At 35.0% G+C, this 22,086-nt stretch overlaps 2 protein-coding genes and 1 pseudogene across 2 annotated transcripts; all 3 read left to right on the forward strand.

Moving 5' to 3' along the window:
• Positions 1-1,078: 1,078 nt before the first annotated feature.
• Positions 1,079-7,112, forward strand: LOC114724816 (histidine--tRNA ligase, cytoplasmic). The gene is given in 10 exon segments (XM_028911270.1): positions 1,079-2,500; positions 2,745-2,924; positions 4,183-4,440; positions 4,997-5,131; positions 5,495-5,611; positions 5,654-5,743; positions 5,977-6,117; positions 6,514-6,650; positions 6,652-6,697; positions 6,699-7,112. Coding segments are annotated over 10 exon segments (2,550 nt in total). The 5' UTR covers positions 1,079-1,168; the 3' UTR covers positions 6,813-7,112.
• Positions 7,113-8,755: 1,643 nt separating this feature from the next.
• LOC114724860 (ubiquitin-conjugating enzyme E2 variant 1B) lies at positions 8,756-12,379 on the forward strand. The gene is made up of 5 exons (XM_028911312.1): positions 8,756-8,897; positions 10,294-10,433; positions 10,963-11,088; positions 11,165-11,291; positions 11,955-12,379. Exons 1-5 carry the CDS (start codon positions 8,870-8,872, stop codon positions 12,011-12,013), a joined length of 480 nt encoding a protein of 159 aa, XP_028767145.1. The 5' UTR covers positions 8,756-8,869; the 3' UTR covers positions 12,014-12,379.
• A 6,743-nt stretch (positions 12,380-19,122) lies between these two features.
• Positions 19,123-21,557, forward strand: LOC114724858 (plasmodesmata-located protein 6-like; annotated as a pseudogene).
• The last annotated feature ends 529 nt before the right edge of the window (positions 21,558-22,086 follow it).

A 22,086-nucleotide genomic window follows, 5' to 3' on the forward strand; every position in this document is an offset into this window, starting at 1 on the left:
AACAAATAAGCATAAGATCACAATTATAATTATACCGACAGATTAAGGCAGCCAAAAACAGCAGCATGTTTCTGGTCCCACGCAAAGTTTCTTGCAAACCAAATCATATAGACAAAAAGATACTACTTCCGGTTCTTAATACAAGGCATTATTTGATTTTTATTTTGATCATAAATATAAGATTTCAATCTATTTTGTCTCTTATATTTATATATTTTTTTCCAAAATAGTCATTCTAACAATAGTAGTTTTAATTAATATACTTGATTAGCAAGGATATTTTAGGAAAGACAACACATATTTATTGCAAATAACCAACTTAACTTCTTTCCTTAATCTTTTCAAACTAGTTAACTATTTTTTATAATTAGGATCGGAGTTAGTACTACAAATACTTTCTGGACATTCAAAATCTATCTTACCTAAAAACTAAGCGTTTTTCAAGAGTTCCCAAATTTCAATTTAACTAGATTTTTTAATCATAAAAAGACTACAGCTTATATCAGTAAAAAAAAAAACGTATAAAAAAAGAAATGAGGGATTTCATTGCACATGAATAATAATACCTCTAATTCTTAATACAAGAGTTAGTTTGACTTTTAATTTTGTTTTAATATAAGACCTCAATTCATTTTGTTTATCATATTTATTCTTTTTTTTAAAGATAGTTGCATATGTTAAATGTTTAATTAAATGACATTTGATTAATAAGAATATTTTAAATCAAATAATATATATCTATTATAAATAACCAACGTAGCTTATTTTCTTTTTTTTTTAGTCAAAACTTAATTTATTTTCATAATCTATTCAAATTAGTCAACTAGTTTTTATGTTAAGAATTAAAAGTAGTATATATTAAAAAACTATAGTGTATTTTGATTATTTTCATGAAAAATGTGTTTTTATATTTATATTAATTATTATTATTATAAAGTTTTTACGAGATGCCAAATGTATTTATTATGTTATCATGGGAAAATTATGTTTTATTATATTTTAATTAATCTAAAAATAGAAGTATAAAAAGGTCCTAAGAAAATGAAGACGACGGAATCTGTCTTGTTAAGCATCCGAAACCCCTAGCTGTACTCCAACCGAGTAACGGCGAAGATAAAAGCCGCATTTTGTTTTGCACTCTCCGTCGTCGGAGCGAGCGGCTTCAGCTATGGCGGAGAGGGGTGAGATCTCTGTTTTAACACTTGGTGGCAAGGGCTCGTCCCTCTCTTCCTCCTCACTCTATGCTATTGCCAGTGGCTGTGCTCTATTGCGCATTGATTCTTCTGCTCTCGATCGGCTTTCCTCCGTTCGGCGCGTTCCGCCTGCTTCCTGCAAGCACCAGATTATCTTCACTGACTCTCTCACCCTACAGGACCGCAGGGCCTTTCTCGTCGTGCTCCTGAATAAGCTCCTCCTCTCCAATGCCACGGGTATCCGGGCTGTTCTTCCTGAACTCATTGCTGAGGCCTTAAATTCTAAGTCCCAAAGTTTGAAATTCGAGGAACTCGATGTGACTGAGGACGAGATGTTTGTGCTGAAGAGTTCTTACTCTTCTCTGCTTGGGGTTTCTGCGATTTTGGATCACCAATCAGCGGCGTTATCTGCACTTGCGGATTTTGCTGCTGCTTTATCGTGTGAGGCGTCGAAGGCTGATGTAACCGCATTCGATTTGATGGATTCTGGGGACGGCAATGCTTCTAAGGAGAAGGTTGGTGTCTGCAGTGATATGAAAGTTCTGCTCAATGGGTCCAAGTCGGTGGGCAAGGTTAAGATTGAATCTATTTCGAAAATTCCTGTAGTTCATGGAACTATGAGGGAGCAGATGAAATCGGTGCATTCTAAAATGCGAGTGGAGTTGAATTCGGGTGTGGGGACAGAGGAAGCGGTAAGTGTAGTGCTGTTGGCATTGGCAGCAGCACTAAGAGACCTAGGTGAGTGTAGCTTTGTTCGTGTGAAAAATAATCTAGCTTCCATAGCTGTCAATGAACTGAGATCAAGTCTGGAAGGAATCTTTGCAAAGAAATGCCCCACTTTGTCTAGTTTAGGGGGAACTTTTGTTTTATATCTCAGGAAGGACTTCGGTAATTTTGTACATGAAGTGAAAATGCTTTTAGAAACAGTTTGGAGCATTGTGGCATGGGAAGTTGCAACAGCTTTTGCGGCACTTGAGCCCGTTGAACTTACTGAAAAGATTCAAGAACTTATTGAAAAGATTCAAGCTGTTGGGGAAAATGGAGATAACACAAAAGCGGAGAAGAAAAATGAGAAGAAGAAGAAGGTTGTTTTAGGCAAAGGAAACAGCGTGATTCTACAATTAATCAAGGACAGGTTGCGGAATAAAAGAGGCAATGCTGTTGATATGTCGGGATTATTGGATATATGGGTTGGTGATTTTCTATCGCTTTTTGATTTGAGGGATCCTGAATTTGATGTCTTTTTATCTAAAGTAAAGGACTTTATAGAAAGCAATGAAAGCAGAAGACTTCCCAAGATTCCTAAGGTAATTGTCTCAACTTATGATGAGCATGATTCAAGTTTGTGTTTATTTCTGTTTTTAGCTGGCTTATTTTTACACTTTAGTTGATTTTATTGACTGGTTAAAATGCACAAATCATTTCCACTTTTTTATGGTGTTGGGCTGTTGGCCACCAGTAATGGATTGATTTCTTTGGTATTTCTGTTCCTGGTTTGTGTTGGTTTTGGATTTGGTAATCTTACCATGAGCGTATCAATTTAATATCTAGGGGACTCGTGACTTTGCTAAAGAACAAATGACAGTAAGAAAGAAAGCCTTTTCAATAATAGAGGAAGTTTTTGAGAGGCATGGCGCCACAGCCTTGGACACTCCTGTTTTTGAATTGCGAGAAACTCTCATGGGAAAGTATGGGGAAGACTCAAAGCTGATTTATGATCTGGCTGATCAGGTACATTTGTTTATTGCTTGCTCATGTCTTGGCTTACTAAATGTGGGCATCCCTGATTTCCATGAAGTGCAAGAGATCAGCTGTATTATTCATGACTCATGGATAATGTGGTTTTCTATGAATTTGATATTATATGTTGATTCGATACATTTATTGTAACGTCCCCCCCCCCCCCCCCCCAAATCTAGTGATAAGAATGAAAACTTAGAACTCTTAAGAATCTGCAAAAACAAATACGGAAAAAACAGGGAAACTTTTTCTGAAGAATAAAATGCTTGGTCCTATTCATGTTCCTGTTTTAACTAATCACGTGGCTGAGTCTGAGTTGATTTAATCTTTTAAGATTGTTACGTAATATGAAGTTTTTCTTTTCCTGAGAATGAAAGAAGCAAATACAAACAACATACGCCAAAAACAAAACAACCAAAAGATATTTTGTCCTCCAAAGTGTTGTTTACTTGTTTTAGCCAATTTCATATTAAACTCAATCATATATTCTGTCCAGTATGAGGATTCTTGATTATTTTTTGTATGACTTATCATCGTGACACTTCTACAACAATAATAACAAGCCTTACCTCACTAAGTAAGGCTATTTAAATAGGTCCACGACACAATTTGGCTCTATTGACAACCAACTCTTCAATAAACCATTCACTAATGCATTCCTTTCAATAACTTACCCAAGTATCTTTTTCTTTCTGTGTCTTTTTCATAGTGCTTTAATTGAAGAATAGAAGGAAGAATAAATTCTAGATATCCTGCTGAAAAATCTATAAATTTCACCAGAACTTGATGACGAGCTTGCAGAGGCCAACATTGAGATATGTAAGACAAAAAAAGATGTGAACATATAAACTTGATAAATGAAACATTTCAAGACTGAAAATGTTGCCTGCTGCTTGTTGTGACAAGGAGAAATGATACTTGCTCAAGGATTTTAGATTTGATCCTAGTTATGAGCCTGTAACTTTTGAATAGCCATTGAGATTATAAGATTTGTTATTCAAGTTAATGTAGATGTCAACTATTCATTCTATATCTTTGCCTGCAATTTACAGACTCCAAAGAAAATCGTAGTGTAGGTATGAATTGTAGAATCAATGAGTCTGTCAAATATAATGATTCGCATGAATGTTGCCACAATGTTTTCCTAGTTCTTGTTTTCCCTACATTAAAAAAAAGAAAAAAGAAGATATTGATGAACATTTAGATCTGATTAACTATGTTCTAACTTGTATTTTGACTCTTTTGGCAGGGTGGCGAACTCTGTTCTTTGCGGTATGACTTAACTGTTCCATTTGCTAGATATGTTGCCATGAATGGTCTAACATCTTTCAAAAGATACCAAATAGCCAAGGTCTACCGAAGGGACAACCCATCTAAGGGAAGATACCGGGAATTCTATCAATGTGACTTTGATATTGCTGGTCAGTTTGAGAAAATGGGTCCAGATTTTGAGGTTGTTAGAATTTTGACTGAACTGCTTGATGAGCTAGACATTGGAGACTATGAGGTAAAGATTTATTTTCATAAATTTGTTGCTCTCCTTAAGTTTGATGGCTTAATTTCTAGAACTGTCTACTATTTCTTGTGAACTTTTCTGTGATGTGATGTGGTTTTGAGGAGTCATGATAGAAGGCTGTCAAAAGTGAGATGAGACTTAATCCAATCAGTAGGGACCCAAATGAGTCTGTAATATTAGGGCACAAGGCTCTACTTGGTATAAGATACCCTTCGGAAGATGGACATATATAGCTAAGATTTCACGATAAAAGTTGAAATCAAAATTAAGGATTAGAGTCGGACAAACTGTGTGAGGCTATTGTAGTTTTTAGTTTGCTCTTCTAAAATCTGGCCAGTATAACTCAACCCAAATGATGGTAAAGTCGAACCATGTGATACAGACTCATTTCAATATCATTGGCAATGTAATTTTGATTTCCTTACTTGAAGTTAGTGTGTTGTGCTCTGAATTTCATATGGCAATATTATTCAATAGTGTTTTCTGGCAACAATTTTTTTATTTGTATATTGATGGTTTTCATTATTACATTTGTATGATTTCACAGATAAAGTTAAATCATCGAAAATTACTGGATGGAATGATGGAAATTTGTGGAGTGCCAGCCGCAAAGTTTAGGACTATATGTTCAAGTATTGACAAATTGGACAAGCAGTCTTTTGATCAGATACGAAGAGAAATGGTGAGCGCATAAGCATATGCTTGTGTCCCTTTTCATTAGATTAGAATATTACTAATTGGTTGTAGCCAGTGTTTTTGGCATGTAATAAGTTCCTTCTTTCAGTTGCTGAGAATGGTGCAGTCCATACATGCTAAGTAATTCATTTCAGGATTTAGATATCCATACCAAGCAATTCACTGTTTTCTTGTTGGGAGAGGCCTTTGCTATATCAGGTTAATCCGTTGGTTTTAATTTTAGATATATGTATGATAAATTTTAATTTGAACTGTTAGGGATGATTATGTTACCGTTCAGTGACATGCCTTGAGCTGCTAGGGCTGATTTTTTCTATTCAGTAACGTGCTTCATGCTATCATTTTGTAGGTGGAGGAAAAAGGAATATCTGCAGCTGAGACAGCTGTTAAGGAAAATTGGAACATTTTGTTAAGGAAAAGAGGGGACCTGCTTTGGCATTGTTATGGATCTTTAAACAAGAAATGGGTAAATTTTAGAAATGCTGGATCTGTAACGAAACGCAAATGACCTGGAAATTTTTTTCACTTGAGTCTTGCCAGAGGTCTTGATTATTATACTGGAGTCATATTCGAAGCTGTTTTCAAGGGTGGTACACAGGTAAATTCTGACATCTTATCTTTGCTATTATTAGTTAAAGAGGTCTTATATTAAGGACTGGAGGAGTAATTCTTATTCTGCAATCCTGAAAAGGAAATACGTAAGTAAAAGGAAACCCCGTGATTTCAGAAGGGGGGGCTTTCTTTAACTGATGGTATGACATTCACACAAACACGCGCACATATTACCCTGTATGTAGGGATGGATGTGAGTATGCAAATCTGTGTGTCCAGGTTGGTTCTATTGCCGCCGGCGGTCGATACGATAATCTGATAGGGATGTTTGGATCCAAGCAAGTTCCAGCAGTTGGTGTCAGTCTTGGAATTGAGAGAGTATTTGCTATAATGGAGCAACTTCAGAAAGATAGAAACCAGGTAATTGTAATGCTTGTTTCACTTGCTACCTGTAATCAACTACCCGCTTGATTGCTCTGAGGACCAAATTCCTGTTGAACCCGATTTGCTGGGAAGATTGGTCAATTATTGTTTTATGAAAATTATGGTTTTGAACGCTTTGAAATGTTTGAATTCAAGCAAGATTGTATTTCCTGTTTGAACCCGATCTGCACATGAATGCTTGATTTTCCTTGTCAAATACAGCTTTAGAAAAAGTCATGATGGAGAACCAATAAATCATGGAATCAATAAAATTACTGGCCAACCACCTAATGTTTTATTTGCCTGTACCTACCAGGCTGTCAATTTTTTAAGCACTTGCGATCACTTTCATGTGATATTGTATTTTTGTTTGTTGATTGGTGCATTTGTTAGATGCCTCGAGCAAACAAAACTGAAGTTCTAGTGAGCATATTAGGGGATGACCTAACACTTGCTTCAGAGCTGGTAAGTGAGTTGTGGGATGTTGGGATCAAAGCAGAGTTCCTGGTCAATAGAAGACCAATGAAACATCGACCGTGCCAGAGAATCTAGGATCCCTTGGATGGTCCTGGTGGGTTGAGCGAGAATTGAATAAAGGTGTTGTGAATCTGAAAGATGTTGAAGCTGCTAAAGAGATGGAGATCTCCAGAGATCAAATTGTTGAGGAGCTTCGAAGACGGTTGAATCCATAAGTCTTCTGGCCTGCACGAGCTAACTTCAAAGCTGGGTTTGATTATTGTCAGTGGTTAAGTGCCATGTTTCATTGTTTGTTAAGCTGACAATTACATATACATTTGGACTGGGGAGGTATAGGGATCACTGTGGCATATTTCTTTCGGAATTATTTATCAAAGAAATAACTTGCAGATTTTGATTAGCTATTGCCATTGTGATGTAATTTTTGTTGGTGCATATTTTAAACTTTTGCAAACGGCGTAAGCTGAATCTCTCAGTTGTCCCCTTTATCTTAAAGCATGGTTAATTTTCTGCTATCTAGAGCTCTCTCTCTCTCACGGACACATTGTTTTCATCTGTGAAAACTTTTAGATGATGTTAGATTCACGGGCCTCATAATTACTGAATCTTTGACACGTGCGTGCACGGCCTCATCGGGTGGTGATTGATTTTTAGGCCTCACAATTTTACTCAAGCGTGTCTGGACACGCACATCTGTGAAACTTTTTGATGATTGATTCATAGGCCTTGTAATTGCTGTGTACTCAAGCATGTTTACAAGACATTTGATACATAAAAGATGTGAAAAAAAAAAAGGGGAGAAAAAGAATAACGGAAGAAAGAGATAGGAGAATATACAAAAACGTGATCATGGATTCGTAGTATTATAATAGTTAAACACTAAGAAAAGCAGAAAAACTCAACGTATGTTCCAAATTTAACAAGTTATTTTTTGAATTAAAATTTGTTTATATATGTGCGCGCGCGCAAACATCCGTATTTAACTTTTAAGCCCTATATAAATCATCCTGTTAACATAAATTTTAAATTCCATATTGGGCAAGTACTCAGTCTGATATGCATTTGAAGTGGTTTAACCAATCCAGAAATGAGAAGTTAAGGTCATTAAAAAATTATTAAACAATATTCCACGCACCTTTATTTATCAAAATAGACATGAGTGAATTTTGGTAAATGAAATACAATTAATATAAATCTTTAGTGATGTATATTATTTATATTCATAGTTAATAAATAGCAGATCTCATCTTTAGACTTCGCCTAATGTGCTATTTTATTTAGCATATTTTCTTCAATAAAAGTAATATATAAAATAATTATTATTTAAAGGAAAATAATAATTGTGGTGTTGATGTTATAAAATTATGTATGATGTATTATGTAATGTGTATATAAATTATCCTCCTCCGGTCCTTAATGTAAGAAACAATTCTTGAGTTGATTTTGGTCCTAAATATAAGACTCATTTTTTCATATATTTTTTATTGTGTTCTAAATTATCCTTATGAATACTCCCTCAACCATAATCAAGTAGAAGAGGGAGAGGGGTATTAAAAAAGATGATTATGGATTTTAGGAAAAAATGTGTCACTTTTCTTATAATTAACTAACTTATCTAACTTTCTTAATCTAATAAATTAGTTTAATGGGTCTTATATTAAGGACCGGAGGAGTATTATATAATAAAGTTTTTACTAGAAATTTATATAAAATAATTGTTATGCTACGAAAATAATAAGCTTATTACATTATTAGTTCTGGAGGCCCCAAAGTCCACAGGAACACAAGGGGAGACCAGCTGTAGAGAATAATCCACAAAACCGATCTCACTCCTTTTATCTTGCAAACTGTACAGTCTTCATCACAGATATAAAATAATTATTATTTTAAAGGAAAATAATAATTGTGGTGTTGATGTTATAAAAATTATGTATGATGTATTATGTAATGTGTATATAAATTATTATATAATAATTATAAAAAGTTTTTACTAGAAATTTATATAAAATAATTGTTATGCTACGAAAATTAATAAGCTTATTCATTATTATTAGTTCTGGAGGCCCCAAAGTCCACAGGAACAACGGGAGACCAGCTGTAGAGAATAATCCACAACCGATCTCACTCCTTTTATCTTGCAAACTGTACAGTCTTCATCACAGTAGTTGGCCGCTTAGTCATTGTTAGGACACTTTTTCCCCGAAAGTTTGTGCTGTACCCTCACTACAATTGCAAAACCCTAATCGTGCGAGTCTCCGAAACCTCCATCAAAATGGGTTCTGAAGGATCCGCGGTTGTTGGTGAGTATTGGACATCCAGATTTCTTAATATCTCTTGTCCATTATTTTTTGGTTTTGGATTCTCAACATCCATCCAGAAGTTGGGTTGAAATTTGTCTACAATTTTGTCGACAAATCATTCCCTAATTGTGAAGAATTACTGTGCCTTTGTTTGTTGTTGGTGCAATCTACAATTTCTGAATGCACTTTGCTTGTTTGTGTCGTCCTGCGTGGATGCTTTATTTGAACTTGGGGCTGTTGTAGTTCAGTTATTAGTAGGTTAATGATGATGATTTGCATTTATTTCTAGTATTTTTCATAACTGCCGCTCTACCGTCTGAGTGCACCTTTTTAATTCAATTCTTACTCTGTTGGAACCATATTTCTGCATACTCAACTAGTTTTGGATTATGCTTGAGCCAAATTGGAAATGTTATGTTTTATGCTGAAATCAGATATGGTCAAATACTTCGTGCATACATTATTATATAATGCAGAAGGAACATAAATGGTACAGAAAATAAAAGACATGCATGGAAGCGCAGAGCCAGAGCAGATATGTATAGTCTTTTTTTTTTTTTCTTTTGGGGTACTAGAGTGGGATTCAAGATTTATAATTTATGCCCTTCCTGATCCAGAGGGAATTCTGGTCGTAGGTGGGAAATTGTTTAGCTTGTGGATGATTATCATCTCCCCCCCACACCAAACACAAACACCCACGCACACTATTCTTAATTAACCGCTTTGTGAGATATCATGTATGCCTTCCCCTGCCTCTTATGAATCAAGATTTCTCTGCTGCTGTTCTCAGAAGAGCTTGTAGGTTGTATCCTAGTTTTCAAATATTTCTTGGTAAATATCTCTCTGGGAAACTGATTTGGTATTTTCTCGTATACATGCTAAGATCAACGTGTGGGCCTTCTCTTTTAGTGTACAGCTTCAGGTGGCAACTCCCTCTTTTCTAGAATGAATGTTCTGATCTGCAAACTGTTATGTATAATTTCTCTTCTTTGATGTTGATAACCTTTGTGCTTTGTTGGTGAGTGTCTACCGATGGTTGAAATCTGAGTAGATATTTGCTTGTTGTTTCATTTCTTTAGGCTAAGCTTGCAGTCACCTACCAATGGCAATCACACATTTCCTAAAAATAGCCTTGGACTTATGAATTTTCTTCAAGAAAGAAGGATTGAATTGAATACATTGCATTTCTCCAAATCTTCTCAGTGAGACATATTCTACTTGATGGCTAATGAAGAAGTTATATCTGGATGCCTCTGTCTTGATTGAGTTTGCTATAGATTTTCACATGTTTTTTCAGTCTCTCCACACTCCCCTTAAGAAAAATCTGGTTTTGAATTATCTGCAATAGTTCTTAATGAATGTGTAATTAATACTTGGCTTTTTTTTGTTTATGCAGTACCCAGGAGTTTCAGATTATTGGAAGAGCTTGAAAGAGGTGAAAAGGGAATCGGCGATGGAACTGTCAGCTATGGCATGGATGATGCTGATGATATATACATGCAGTCATGGACAGGGACTATTATTGGTCCTCCTGGTGTAAGCTGATACACACACACCACACACACACACACACACACATCTTCCTAGGGTTGTAATGTTTTTACTGTGTGATTGTGTATTTGCTTCTCAATCTCTTCTCTACCCTCCCAAACCAAGCCTCCCTTGCCCCTTTGTGCTCCAAAATAAATAATTCTGAATTTCAGTTGGTGGCGTTTAGATTCCCGTTTGCCAATTTAAGCTGTTGGGAAAGATCATTATTAAATGGTAAATATTACTCAAGTGATTCTTGCATGTGAGACCATGTTACCTGTAGGGTTGAATTACTGGATAAATTCAGCTATAAATTATCATTGCTAATTTGCTATAATATTTTTTATCTGAAAAGGGATTCTTGTTTTGCCCGATTTCCAGAGACCCAGTGATTAGCTGCATTTTTCTTTTCTTTTATCTTTGACTTTACCCTGATTAACATATGATTTTTTTTTCTTTTATTTCTAAGGAAGTTTAGTTTCTATCCAACAATATATTGATTTCGCATCTTTCCCTTGCCCATATTTTTTACCAGACTGTTCATGAGGGGCGTATCTACCAGCTGAAATTGTTCTGTGGCAAGGATTATCCAGACAATCCACCATCTGTAAGATTTCAAACAAGGATTAACATGACTTGTGTCAACCAAGATTCTGGAGTGGTAGGTGGCATTTTTGTAAGGGCTTCCACTACCATGATTTGCATGATACTGAACTAATGACTAGCTGAATTACCAGGTTGAGCCAAATTTGTTTCCCATGCTGGCTAATTGGCAGCGAGAGTACACAATGGAAGACATTCTGATGCAATTGAAAAAAGAAATGCTGTCCCCTCAAAACCGGAAGCTAGCTCAGCCTCCTGAAGGTGTGTTATTAATCTTATTTTTTCGTTATTGTGAGTACGTTTCTTCTTTTTATGTTGTAATATATGTTACTGTTACCTCTACATGCACAGTAGTTTTACTGGTAAATATTTTGATTTAACTTTCACACAAGGACTGTTTCTTTCATCACTGCCTTTTTTTTTTCTTTTCTTTTTTTTTGTATGATGTGTAATCCGGTACTCAACTGATTTACTGATTGCTTAAGGTATTTTAACTTAAACCATTTTTTTGTTGAGAGTCAACTTCAGATAATTCTCTACAATCTACAGAAATGCAAGGTTGAGTTTTTGGTTAGATATGAAGTTTCATCCTTGGAACTTTAATTTATTTCAAGCCATTCTTGGTTCTACTTCCATCTAATTAAGATGATTAAATTAAATTGCTGTTAAGTATCTATTCCTATTATTGTATTCTCATTTGGTACCGAACAATTTGTAGTTTGCTATTTTAGTTTAACATTCAAGCCCCATGTTTAAAAAAAAAAGAAAAAAAGAAAAGGGGACTTCTCTACTGATATGAAATTAATGAATTCATTAATAAGTCTGTGAAACTAGCTCATCTTTGTTGATGGGTTGTTGATTTCATATTAGTCTGATGACTGGTGGATGAAGTTGAATGATCCTCTACATGATTTCTGCCCGTAGGTAACGAAGATGGAAGGATTGATCAAAAGGGGCTGGTGCTCAAATGTTGTATCGTGTAATCAGGGTGAGAGTCCAATAATAATGACAATACTAATAATGTAAATAATCATATCCAATAGTAATCTGAGTTCACGGGGGATGCATTTATAAATGTAATTACAAGCCATTTGCCTATGTAACCGGAAGCAATTTAAGGGATTGTGACCATCTTATCCTTGAATTTTCATTGGATGTTGTACTTTGTGACAACCGTAACTTCATATTTTGTTGTGGCAGCTCAAGACCCTTTTCATAATGTATTCACACTCATGGTGCGTGTCCGATTCAGCACCAAGTGTCTTGGTCATATTAGATTTTTTCTTTCAACCTATGTGAATGGTGGTATCATTTGTTTATGCAAAAATAAAATCATTGGATTTGATCTTGCATGTTTAGCAGGACCTTGTATTTGATTTATACACCACAAGTTAAGCAGGACCATCAATTTCTTCACATGAACGATCAGCTAATGCACTTGGCAGAGAGTTTGGTGAAGCCTTGCCAATGACATCATGATTTGCTTTTGAGAATCTGGTAACTTGTCCACTTGGTCCAAAAGTTCAATTATATTGGAAGTTTAGGAATGATTAAAAGACCAACTAGAAACTTCACCAAATTCTAGAGAGGAAAAGGAGCAGTTATTCTACCTTTTCCATCCCCAGCCCCCAAAAAATAATCTTTAGACTGCTTTTGAATGTCTTCAGCTCAAAAAAAAAAAAAAAACTGCTTTTGAATGTCGACATCCTCCATCTGCATATGGAAATGTTTAGCATGAGAGGAGGCTTGAAAACTTTGTTGAAGATTTATCAATCACGTACAGAATACACACACACACACACGAAAAGTGTATTTGTTAGGACTAGACTGTAATTACATAATATCTGCTTTTAGGCTAACTAATAGCAGGTTACTTAGATGTTTATTTAGAAATCATGATTTTTGCCTAAGGCTTGAGGTATGTCTTGATTTCAATGAGAACTAGAATCTAATTCACCTAAAACCTTTTCTTTATTTATTTGGAAAATGCTCACTAAGTAACTACGGAAAAGTTGCGCGCGACACAAAGCGAGCACGAAAGGGTACTTTCCTTTCAGAGGCTCACGGCCCGCAGTCATATCTGTGCACGCATTGCTTTAATGACACGTGCGGGTTCCTTCGATTGGATTTGGCTGAATGGATTTTTGAAGGGAGAAAACTAGAATCCCTCAAACAGATATGGGTGGGTATTTTACCATAGGTTTTTATTGTATCAATCTACTGCTGTGTGATCCCTTTTGAAGCATATAGGGGGTGGGTGCAGGGCGGACAATTTCAAAACAGACTCTCCATTCATTAGATAAAAAAGCAAGATTTTGTGATTTACTGCCAAACTTATTCCAATTCAATAAGAGATTTCAATATTATGTTTTGAAGAAAAATCAAACCTCCACACTCTTTAGCATAAGATTTTGAGTCTTGTTTGTTTACCATTTCACCACCAAGGCAACTTGAAAGTAAATCGTAGTTTATGAATATAATGTCTATCTAACTATTTATATTCCTAGGATTGAACAAATTAGAATTCTCAATTCTTTACTATGTCTAGCAAATAAAATTTCTTTATTTTCAACCAGCTTTTGATCTCTTATTCTTATAATGGATTTCTTAATAGATTTATCAAAATTTTTCTTTCTTGGTATCTTTGATTAATTTAGTGCTTTCTCTTATGAATCAACGAAAGGCTTATGGTTTGATACATATTAAATTGTTCATGGTTTTTTCTAGACAGACGAATTGGTTCGATACTTAATATTCTTTTTTTTTATCAATTTCGTATTTTTATTTAATTGTGTAAGAGTGAAATCATTCTGATTTTTAATTTTTATAATATCTAGACTTAGTTTTCCCCTTTGAATAGAGGCTATAGCAATTTTTTAATGTGCTATCTATTTTATTCATTCCAATCCTTATTATAAAATATAATTTTTTTTGACATAGTATCACGATCTAACTAATGACTTATTAAAGTTAATTCGATATTTTACAAAGTAACCCATACTTGTTTGCGAAAAATAATCATTGTGTATATCAATACAAAAACATGAAACACTAAAAAAAATGAAATAACTATTGGAGTTAATTCATAAGACAATCTTTGGCAAAAAAAAATTACTTCTCCTTACATTATACATGGGTCTTATATTTATGATCGAAAAATAAATAGATAGACAGAAATAGATCAGTTTCCCTCACATAAATATGCCAACTCTTTCTTCTCTTCCCTCACAAATCACTTCCTTCCCTAATCTCTGTCACTCATCTCAGCCAATCAGCCATGGCTTCTATTGAAAGTAACAATCGCGAGGTATCTTTACTTCTATTCTTTGACTTGACAATATAATCATTCCATTTTCATCTTCAAGTTGATATTCCTGCAGGTCTTCATGCAGCAGCTTCAAATTCAATTGCAGAGCCCCACCAAAACGTTCTGCAAAAGCACGCTTCCTTCTTCGACAGAAACCAGTACGGCGTCGTCTACACCGGGTAGACTGTCTGATGTGGATAAATTGTTGTTGTCTTCTCGGAAACCAAACAGGAATTTTGTAGAGGGAAACAAATTCAAGGTAATAGTAATCATATTGAATCCTGTGATTGTAGGGCTTCGTGCAATCGGTTGCGGCGTCTTCTTGTCCTCTGCATTTTCACTTTTCCTCAATCTGTCTCTCAGTCAGAAAACTCGTCCCGTAACTTCCTCTATCTCTTCTTTTCTAGCATACTTCTTAACGTGGTTGTATTTGAATGGAAGGAGATATGTTGATGTCGATGAGTGACAATTAGGTGGGCTTCTTATTGATGAATGATGCAGGGAAAATGTCCTTCTCTGTTGTTACCAATTGAAGATGGAAATATCCAAGGTTCCTGTGTGCTGTTCTTCTAAACATTTCTTTTTTTTTTTTTTGGTAATTTTCAAGTTATCCACGAGGTGGTTTATAAATTTAAGAGGCTCGAACAATTTAACATACTAGTCTTTTAGACTTGTGCTCATAATGTTAGTACTTTCATTGGAAGTATTGATATCTTCAACTCTCAAGCAGAGTGTGTGGTTACAAGTCTCATACCGGAAAGTGTCAGAGGAGAAACAAAGCTAATAAGTTTAAAAAGCTGTGTCACCATAAGCTAGTCTTTTAAGATGTTCTCTTCCTTTACTTGTAATATCGATGCAATATTTTCTGTTTAGTACATGACCAATATGTACATAGAGTGATAGTTGTGATTCTTTTCCGTTTACTTGGACAGCATTTCTTATTCAATCCTCAATCTTATTTACAATGCTTTAACATCAGATGAAGTGGCGGCTATGCTTAAGGCAAACAGAGATCGTAAGGATTATGGTGGATGGTAATAACTCATCATTAATTAATTAACCTTTTTTTGTCATTTACTATAAAACGGTGTATCAATGATATACATCAATATCAATATTAATATGCTTTTTCCGCTACTTAATTAATTCACATGAATTAAAAATAATTAATAAATTAGTTATTTGTAAAAAAAACTTTTTTTTAAAAAAAATACTCCTCCTTTTAATCATACAATTGCCATTCAACTTTGCAATACAATAATTTTATTATTGGGGTAGTTTGGAAAAATAATAAATAAGAAAAGCAAAGAGAATTAATATCTTATATTTAAAATCAAAACAAACTCTTTAACCAACTGGCTTCTATATTTAAAATCATGAAGAATATATCTATAATAAGGTCTATACACATGTACACCTCCATATGGATTCTTTTTTTTTTTTTTTTTAATTAAAGGGGCAGACATTAACGGCTTACGGTTATAAGTGGAATAGAATCCACAATCTATCGGAGAGCATCAATATCACTAAGTTACAAAGCCTTTGACACTCCCATATAGATTCTAATCTCATTGAGTTGAGGATGTGAGGTTGTTATCATGGCAAGTACTGCACATGACTTTGTAAACATTCTTAGCTCGTAATGAAGCGTATAGCCAGCGATTCATGAGGTTGGGACTTGGGAGAACAGGTTCCTATCAATCAACACCAAAAAATGGATAATGTGAGATACCCCAATTATATAAACATGTAGGGTTCTCATAATTCTCCCTTTCGTCTTCCTCCCAATCTGGGTTTTGACACACTCATTCTTATTATGTATTTTTAGTTTTTTTATGTAAATAATATAAAAGAAAGAAATTTCTTCTGCTTGATATATCTACCACCACCAAACAGGCACAATAAAAAAAAAACAAAAGGTTGAAGAGAAAATTAAATAAGGATGGGATAAGTAGTAGAGGGCAAAAAGGCCTAAACCCTAACGTTGTCGAGTTGTAGTGTTGTGTGTTGTTGTTGTGGTGGCACATCAAAAGACCAAGACAAAAATCCTCACAACACACACACACACACAAAAACAATGTAAATTAAATTTTACAACAATTATGTAAACAAACAAACAAGCAATCATACAAAGACGGTGCCTTCATTATTGAAGCCTATGAAGTGACCTTCCCCTAATTAATTCCCCACTTTACTTCCATTTGCCTTTAATTTCTGTTTTTGTCTTTATTTCTTCACTCTTTTCCCTTTCCTTTGATTCAACTCTCAATACATGCTTGCTTCTCCACCTACCAACTATCTCTCTGTTTGATCACACCGAAACAGGAATCTTAATTACATCATCATTATTTCTTTTGGAAAAATTAGTAGCTTCTTTTAAAAAAATGTCTTAATTGGTAGCTCTGGTAGGTAGGGGATGAACATGCATGAAGGGGATAGATGCATATGTATAGTTATAAATATTCATTATTTAGATATAATAAAAAGACACGACGAGTATGTTGAGACGTGTTTGAAGGAGAGGAAAAAAAAAAAATCAAAATCTATTAATTTAACAAACATAGTGTCTAGTCAATTATTGGAAGCGTGTTTGATATGAAGTCACTCGTCAATCATTATCATCATACTATGCTTTCTTCTTCGTTCACTGAAATTTCTCGAGTGTTTCGTTTTCATCTAGTGGCAGGGATTATTTCTAATTTAAGCACTTATCAAATAATTACTTCCATAAACAATTGTCTAGTTATATATTGTGATTCAATTATAGTAGATTGAGGGATGTGATTGGATTTTAATTAGGAACTAAATTAACACTTATGCAATTAGTCTACTTTTGAAACTTCATTATGCTTTGATGGTTTCTCCATGTCTTGTTAATTAGAGGATTAATATATTAAGTGGGAAACGTATTTGAATTTTCCACCACTGCTTTTTCCCCCCCTTAAATTGCTGAATCGTTAGCTTAAAGTACCTTGTAAAGTATAATGCACTCAAATGTTGTACTTCTTTCCCGTTTAATTACATTTTTAGAACCGATGACAACTATAATATTGCTGGATGAGAATCAAAGGAATTAATAAGTGAGGTTTGAATTGACGCCAGTGTTAATAATAACGTGTTACAGTGAAGACAAAATGGAAAAAAATTATTCCACAAAAAGGACGGGTCGTTTATTTGTTTTTACCTGTATTCTATATATGAAAGGTATGGGAGGGACGACCAGGTCAGAGTCAATGACTTCTGCATATTATATTTACTGCAAATTAAATTCAGGGAATTGGTGGAATTATTCTTACGATCATTGACTAATATAGTTATATATATATAAATATGGTTTAATTTCCAATAAAGAAAAAATGAAAATTGTGGAGTCAATGGTGTAGTCAATCAGGAGATGCTTTTCCTGTATCATTCATTCATCCTTGTCAATCAATTTCTTCTTCTTCTTTGCTTATTTTGCGAAACTTTGGTCTGAATTGACCGATCCATCCATCTTCACATGCATTTAATTATCGCGACTTGATTAATTATATCCCCAAGTCGTAACCAGTAGCTATATTAATTGACAGTCATAATTAACTAGTAAATATATACATTAATATTAATCCTTCTCATCTAGTTTAGTTAATAATTAATACTTTGATCTTACTTTAATAACCGTCTAAATATATATAAGTAGAAAAGAGACATAAAAAAGAGATTAGATGATGAGGATGAGAGTGGATTGCGGAATTAATTGTGAAACGGAATATAATTTCGGTCTAACACATTCGGATGATGACGAAGCTGCAAGCAAATCGGCCTCAAGAATGAGACATATGGCCACAATTACTTTTGAACCAAACGCCCAAATAATAATGAATCCCAAACAAACCATTGCTATCATCAAAGAGAGCATCCAATTAGCAAAGTGCAGCGTTCACGTTGCATCCCTATCACCAGCTCCAAACTGGACCAAATCAAAGCTCTCTCTCTCTCTCTCTCTCTATATATATATATATATATATATTTCTTGATGACTTAATTAAGTCTGATTTTGATTGAAACACACCAACTCGAGGGACCCATCACGTGCTCTCTACTCTCTTTCCCCTCAATTTTAGTGTTTCAATCTTTCCTCTGCAAGTCATCACCCATACACATCATCTACACTATATATATATATATATATATATATATATAATTATACACAGAGAGAGAGAGTTGCTGTTAACACCTCGACCAAACTATATTAATTAGGATTTTGATTATGTCTTTTGAGTCAATTTTCACCACCTTCCCCCCACCCGTTCCTTTTGACTTCACACCATCCTCCCATCACTTCTCAAAACCCACCTCTTCTTAACGTACCTTTAATCAATATTTCTCACACCTTACTTTTCATTTCCGTTCTCAACTCGCGTCCATATAATGTTTCCATTCAATAATTTTCGGTGCCTCTTACCTTCTCTCTCTCTCTCTCTCTCTATATATATATATATATATATATATATATACACGAAAGCAAAAAGGGAATCACACTCTATATTCCAAGGAATTCGTATACCTAATGTACATGTAACGAACTATACGTATATCTGTACGTCGGTGCTTGTGTTGGCACGCAATCATATACTCTGTGTACTGTGTATATACACATACGTGGATTCTCCTCAAAGATATCACATAATCATTATTACGTACAGAAGCATACCCACACACACACATCGCTGTTTCGATCGCTTTAAGTTGTTATATATAAAGAAGGCCTTCCTTCCTCCTCCTCCTCCTCTGTCCATCTCACTTGCGCATTCTCACCACCACGCACGACCATGTCAATGCTTTCTTCTCACTTTCCTTCTCCTCCTCCTCTTCTTCTTCTTCTTCCTCTTCTGCTACTCATATCCTTCGCAACCCCAACGTTTTCCTCCTCCTCCTCCTCCTCCTCCTCCACCCAGGCTTTCATCTTTGGCGGTTGCTCTCAGGCTAAGTTCACGCCGGGCTCTGCCTATGAGTCCGCCGTCAACTCCCTTCTCACTTCCATCATCAACTCCGCCATGTTTTCCTCCTACACCAACCTCACCGTCCCTTCCTCCTCCTCCTCACAGGACACCCCCATCTACGGCCTTTTCCAGTGTCGCGGCGACCTTGCCGCCTCGGACTGCTCCGCTGTGTTGCCCAGGCCGTCTCCCAGCTTGGCACCATCTGCCCCGGCTCCACCGGCGGCGCCTTGCAGCTCGACGGCTGTTTCGTTAAGTATGATGATTCTAAGTTCTTGGGCGTGGAGGACAAGACCTTGGTCGTTAAGAAATGTGGGCCGTCCACTGCGTTTACTTCGGACGTGTTGACTCGGAGAGATGCTGTGCTGTCGTATTTGGAGACGTCCGATGGGGTGTACAAGACGTTTAGAACGACTAGCTCAGGGGATTTGCAGGGTATGGCGCAGTGCGTCGGGGATTTGAGTGCGGCCGAGTGTCAGGATTGTCTCTCAAATGCGATCGGACGGCTAAGAGAAGAGTGTGGGCCTGCCCAGTGGGGTCAGATATACTTGGCCAAGTGCTACGCACGCTACTCCGAAGGTGGAGTTTACTCGCCCAGTGAAAACGGTAAGCGGCTCCGCCAGTGAATAGTGGTGGTTTTGTAGTTTCCGTTATTGCTTTGATATTGTTATTATTTTGAAGTTTTTGAGTGATTGTTTAGTGAGAATTGACTTGCTTGAATAATTTTCAATTTACGTTTCAAGCCACGTGAATGCGTACAAGGGTCGGTGTGGAAATGAAGATCATTGCAATTTGGTGGGAGCGATAAGTTCTAATTATTCAATATACCTTTTTCACTTTTTGTTAGGGAAAAAACTGTTTTGGTATCTCGTCTGATTTTGGACCCATTCAATTGGGTTTACTTGCAAAATTTATCTTTCTAAAAAGTTTGTCTTTTGAGTTTTGTTGCCTTCCTTCACTCTTTTATTCTCAAAATAGGGAAAAGAAAGAATAATATAATAAAAAAGAAAGAAAGGGCATTATTTGATTTTGTTGATCTGCTCTTTTGATTCATGAATGCTCCATGCCTTTCTATGTATGAATATTTCAGAATATTTCAAGCGTTAGTTAAAAGTAGCCATTTGAACTTTCTTAGTGGTAGAAAAAGCAAAAACTTAATTAATACATTATACACATCACTTTATATGATGAATCCTATGAATGAAAATAAACAATCAAAATATGAAATAAAGCAAGAATGATAGAACCATTTCTCCTAATTCATAAAAAATCATGAGCGGGCCGCTTTTAGTCACAACCCAACAAGGTAGGTATTTTGGTACAGAAAATCCTCATCATTTGCAACGTCGTCTTTTCCTGATTATTAAAGTTAATCATATTTAATTCGTTAGCTTGAAATTATCCCTTCTATGATGTGTAATTTTAAATTTGTTATAAACAAAAAAAAACTAATTAACTAACATATGAATTGTAATGTGTAGGTGAGCGTAAAAACAAGAACGACGATGAGCTTCAAAAGACACTGGCAATAATAGTTGGCCTCATAGCAGGGGTGGCTCTGCTCATCATATTCATTTCCTTCTTGACCAAGCTATTCAAAAAGGATAAAGGTATATTTTTTAACCTTAATTTCCCTTATATATATTACACCCAATTTTTATTATTTTTAATTTCCCTAATTAAAAATTTGATTAATCACCTGCAGGTGGTAAATGAAGAAGAAAATCATGTGGATAATTAACACTCCTGCAATGTTTCCTCTGCTAATTTATTTGGTCGTCATCATTTTTAGTTCTCAAGTAAAAGAACTCATCTTTTTTTTTTTGTGTGTATTTTGTAGCCTGTGAAGAAGTGACAACGAGATATATAGTTTATAGTTATAGAAATATGTGTGGTGGAAAATAAAGAAGAAAGAAAAGAGAGAAAGTTTATTGGAGAGAGAGAAAGGAAGGAAGAAACAAAGTGTCGTGCTTACCAATGAAAAAGGGAGTGAAGCAATAAGGAGGAAAAAGCCCAAAGATCCAAAATGCCACTTGTTGATTTTTCAATTTTCAAGTGATGGGTATAGGCTTTTGAGGGCATACTTTGGAGGTGAAGCCTTTTCCTCTTCGCTTTTTGCACATGAAATGAAATGAAATGAAACCACTTTTCTTATGCAAAAAGTTAGCTTCATATATATTGGTGAGAAGGTCTTTTTGTTTTTGGCTTCAAAAATTAATTAAATGCCTCATTTTGCCACCATTTATTGCACCTTAGATCTCTATATATTATATATATTGTATAATGTATATACATTGCTTGTTGTTGGGAAAGACGTGATTGATTCGAATTTTTCCTATTGGAAAAATAAATTTTTTTTTTGAATATTTGATACGGTTATAGTATGGCAATGATAAAATAAAAATATGAGTAAATAATACGTTAACCCGGAATTTAAAAAAAAAATTCTTTTAAAAACTTTCAAAATCAACCTGTAATTCAACACTCTAGTCTCAGAATCTTGTTTGGTAATAAAACCATATATACAATGCCTGATAAATATCATAGGAGTGTTGAGTTACTTGCACTTAATTCAATTATCATTGATCAAATTAATAAGAAATGTGCAATGTGAGTTTAAAAATACCTTTGAGTTTTGACCAAAAGTTGGCGTTCGAAGAATATATATATATCTATATATTTTTTTGTGGTTGGTCAAGAGAAGGCATCATTAAATTAAAGATATGATGTGTCAATTTATATTCTCGCAGATTATGATTAAGGAAACCAT

The sequence above is a fragment of the Neltuma alba genome, unplaced genomic scaffold (assembly GCF_004799145.2).
Source record: "Neltuma alba isolate B1F8T4 unplaced genomic scaffold, ASM479914v2 tig00012201_pilon, whole genome shotgun sequence".
Taxonomy (NCBI): domain Eukaryota; kingdom Viridiplantae; phylum Streptophyta; class Magnoliopsida; order Fabales; family Fabaceae; genus Neltuma; species Neltuma alba.

Coding starts and splice junctions, on each gene's coding strand:
- LOC114724860 (XM_028911312.1), top strand. CDS start 8,870: ATGGGTTCTGAAGGATCCGCGGTTGTTG. Junction 10,434..10,962: donor CTATTATTGGTCCTCCTGGT/GTAAGCTGATAC, acceptor ATTTTTTACCAG/ACTGTTCATGAGGGGCGTAT. Junction 11,292..11,954: donor GCTAGCTCAGCCTCCTGAAG/GTGTGTTATTAA, acceptor TTCTGCCCGTAG/GTAACGAAGATGGAAGGATT.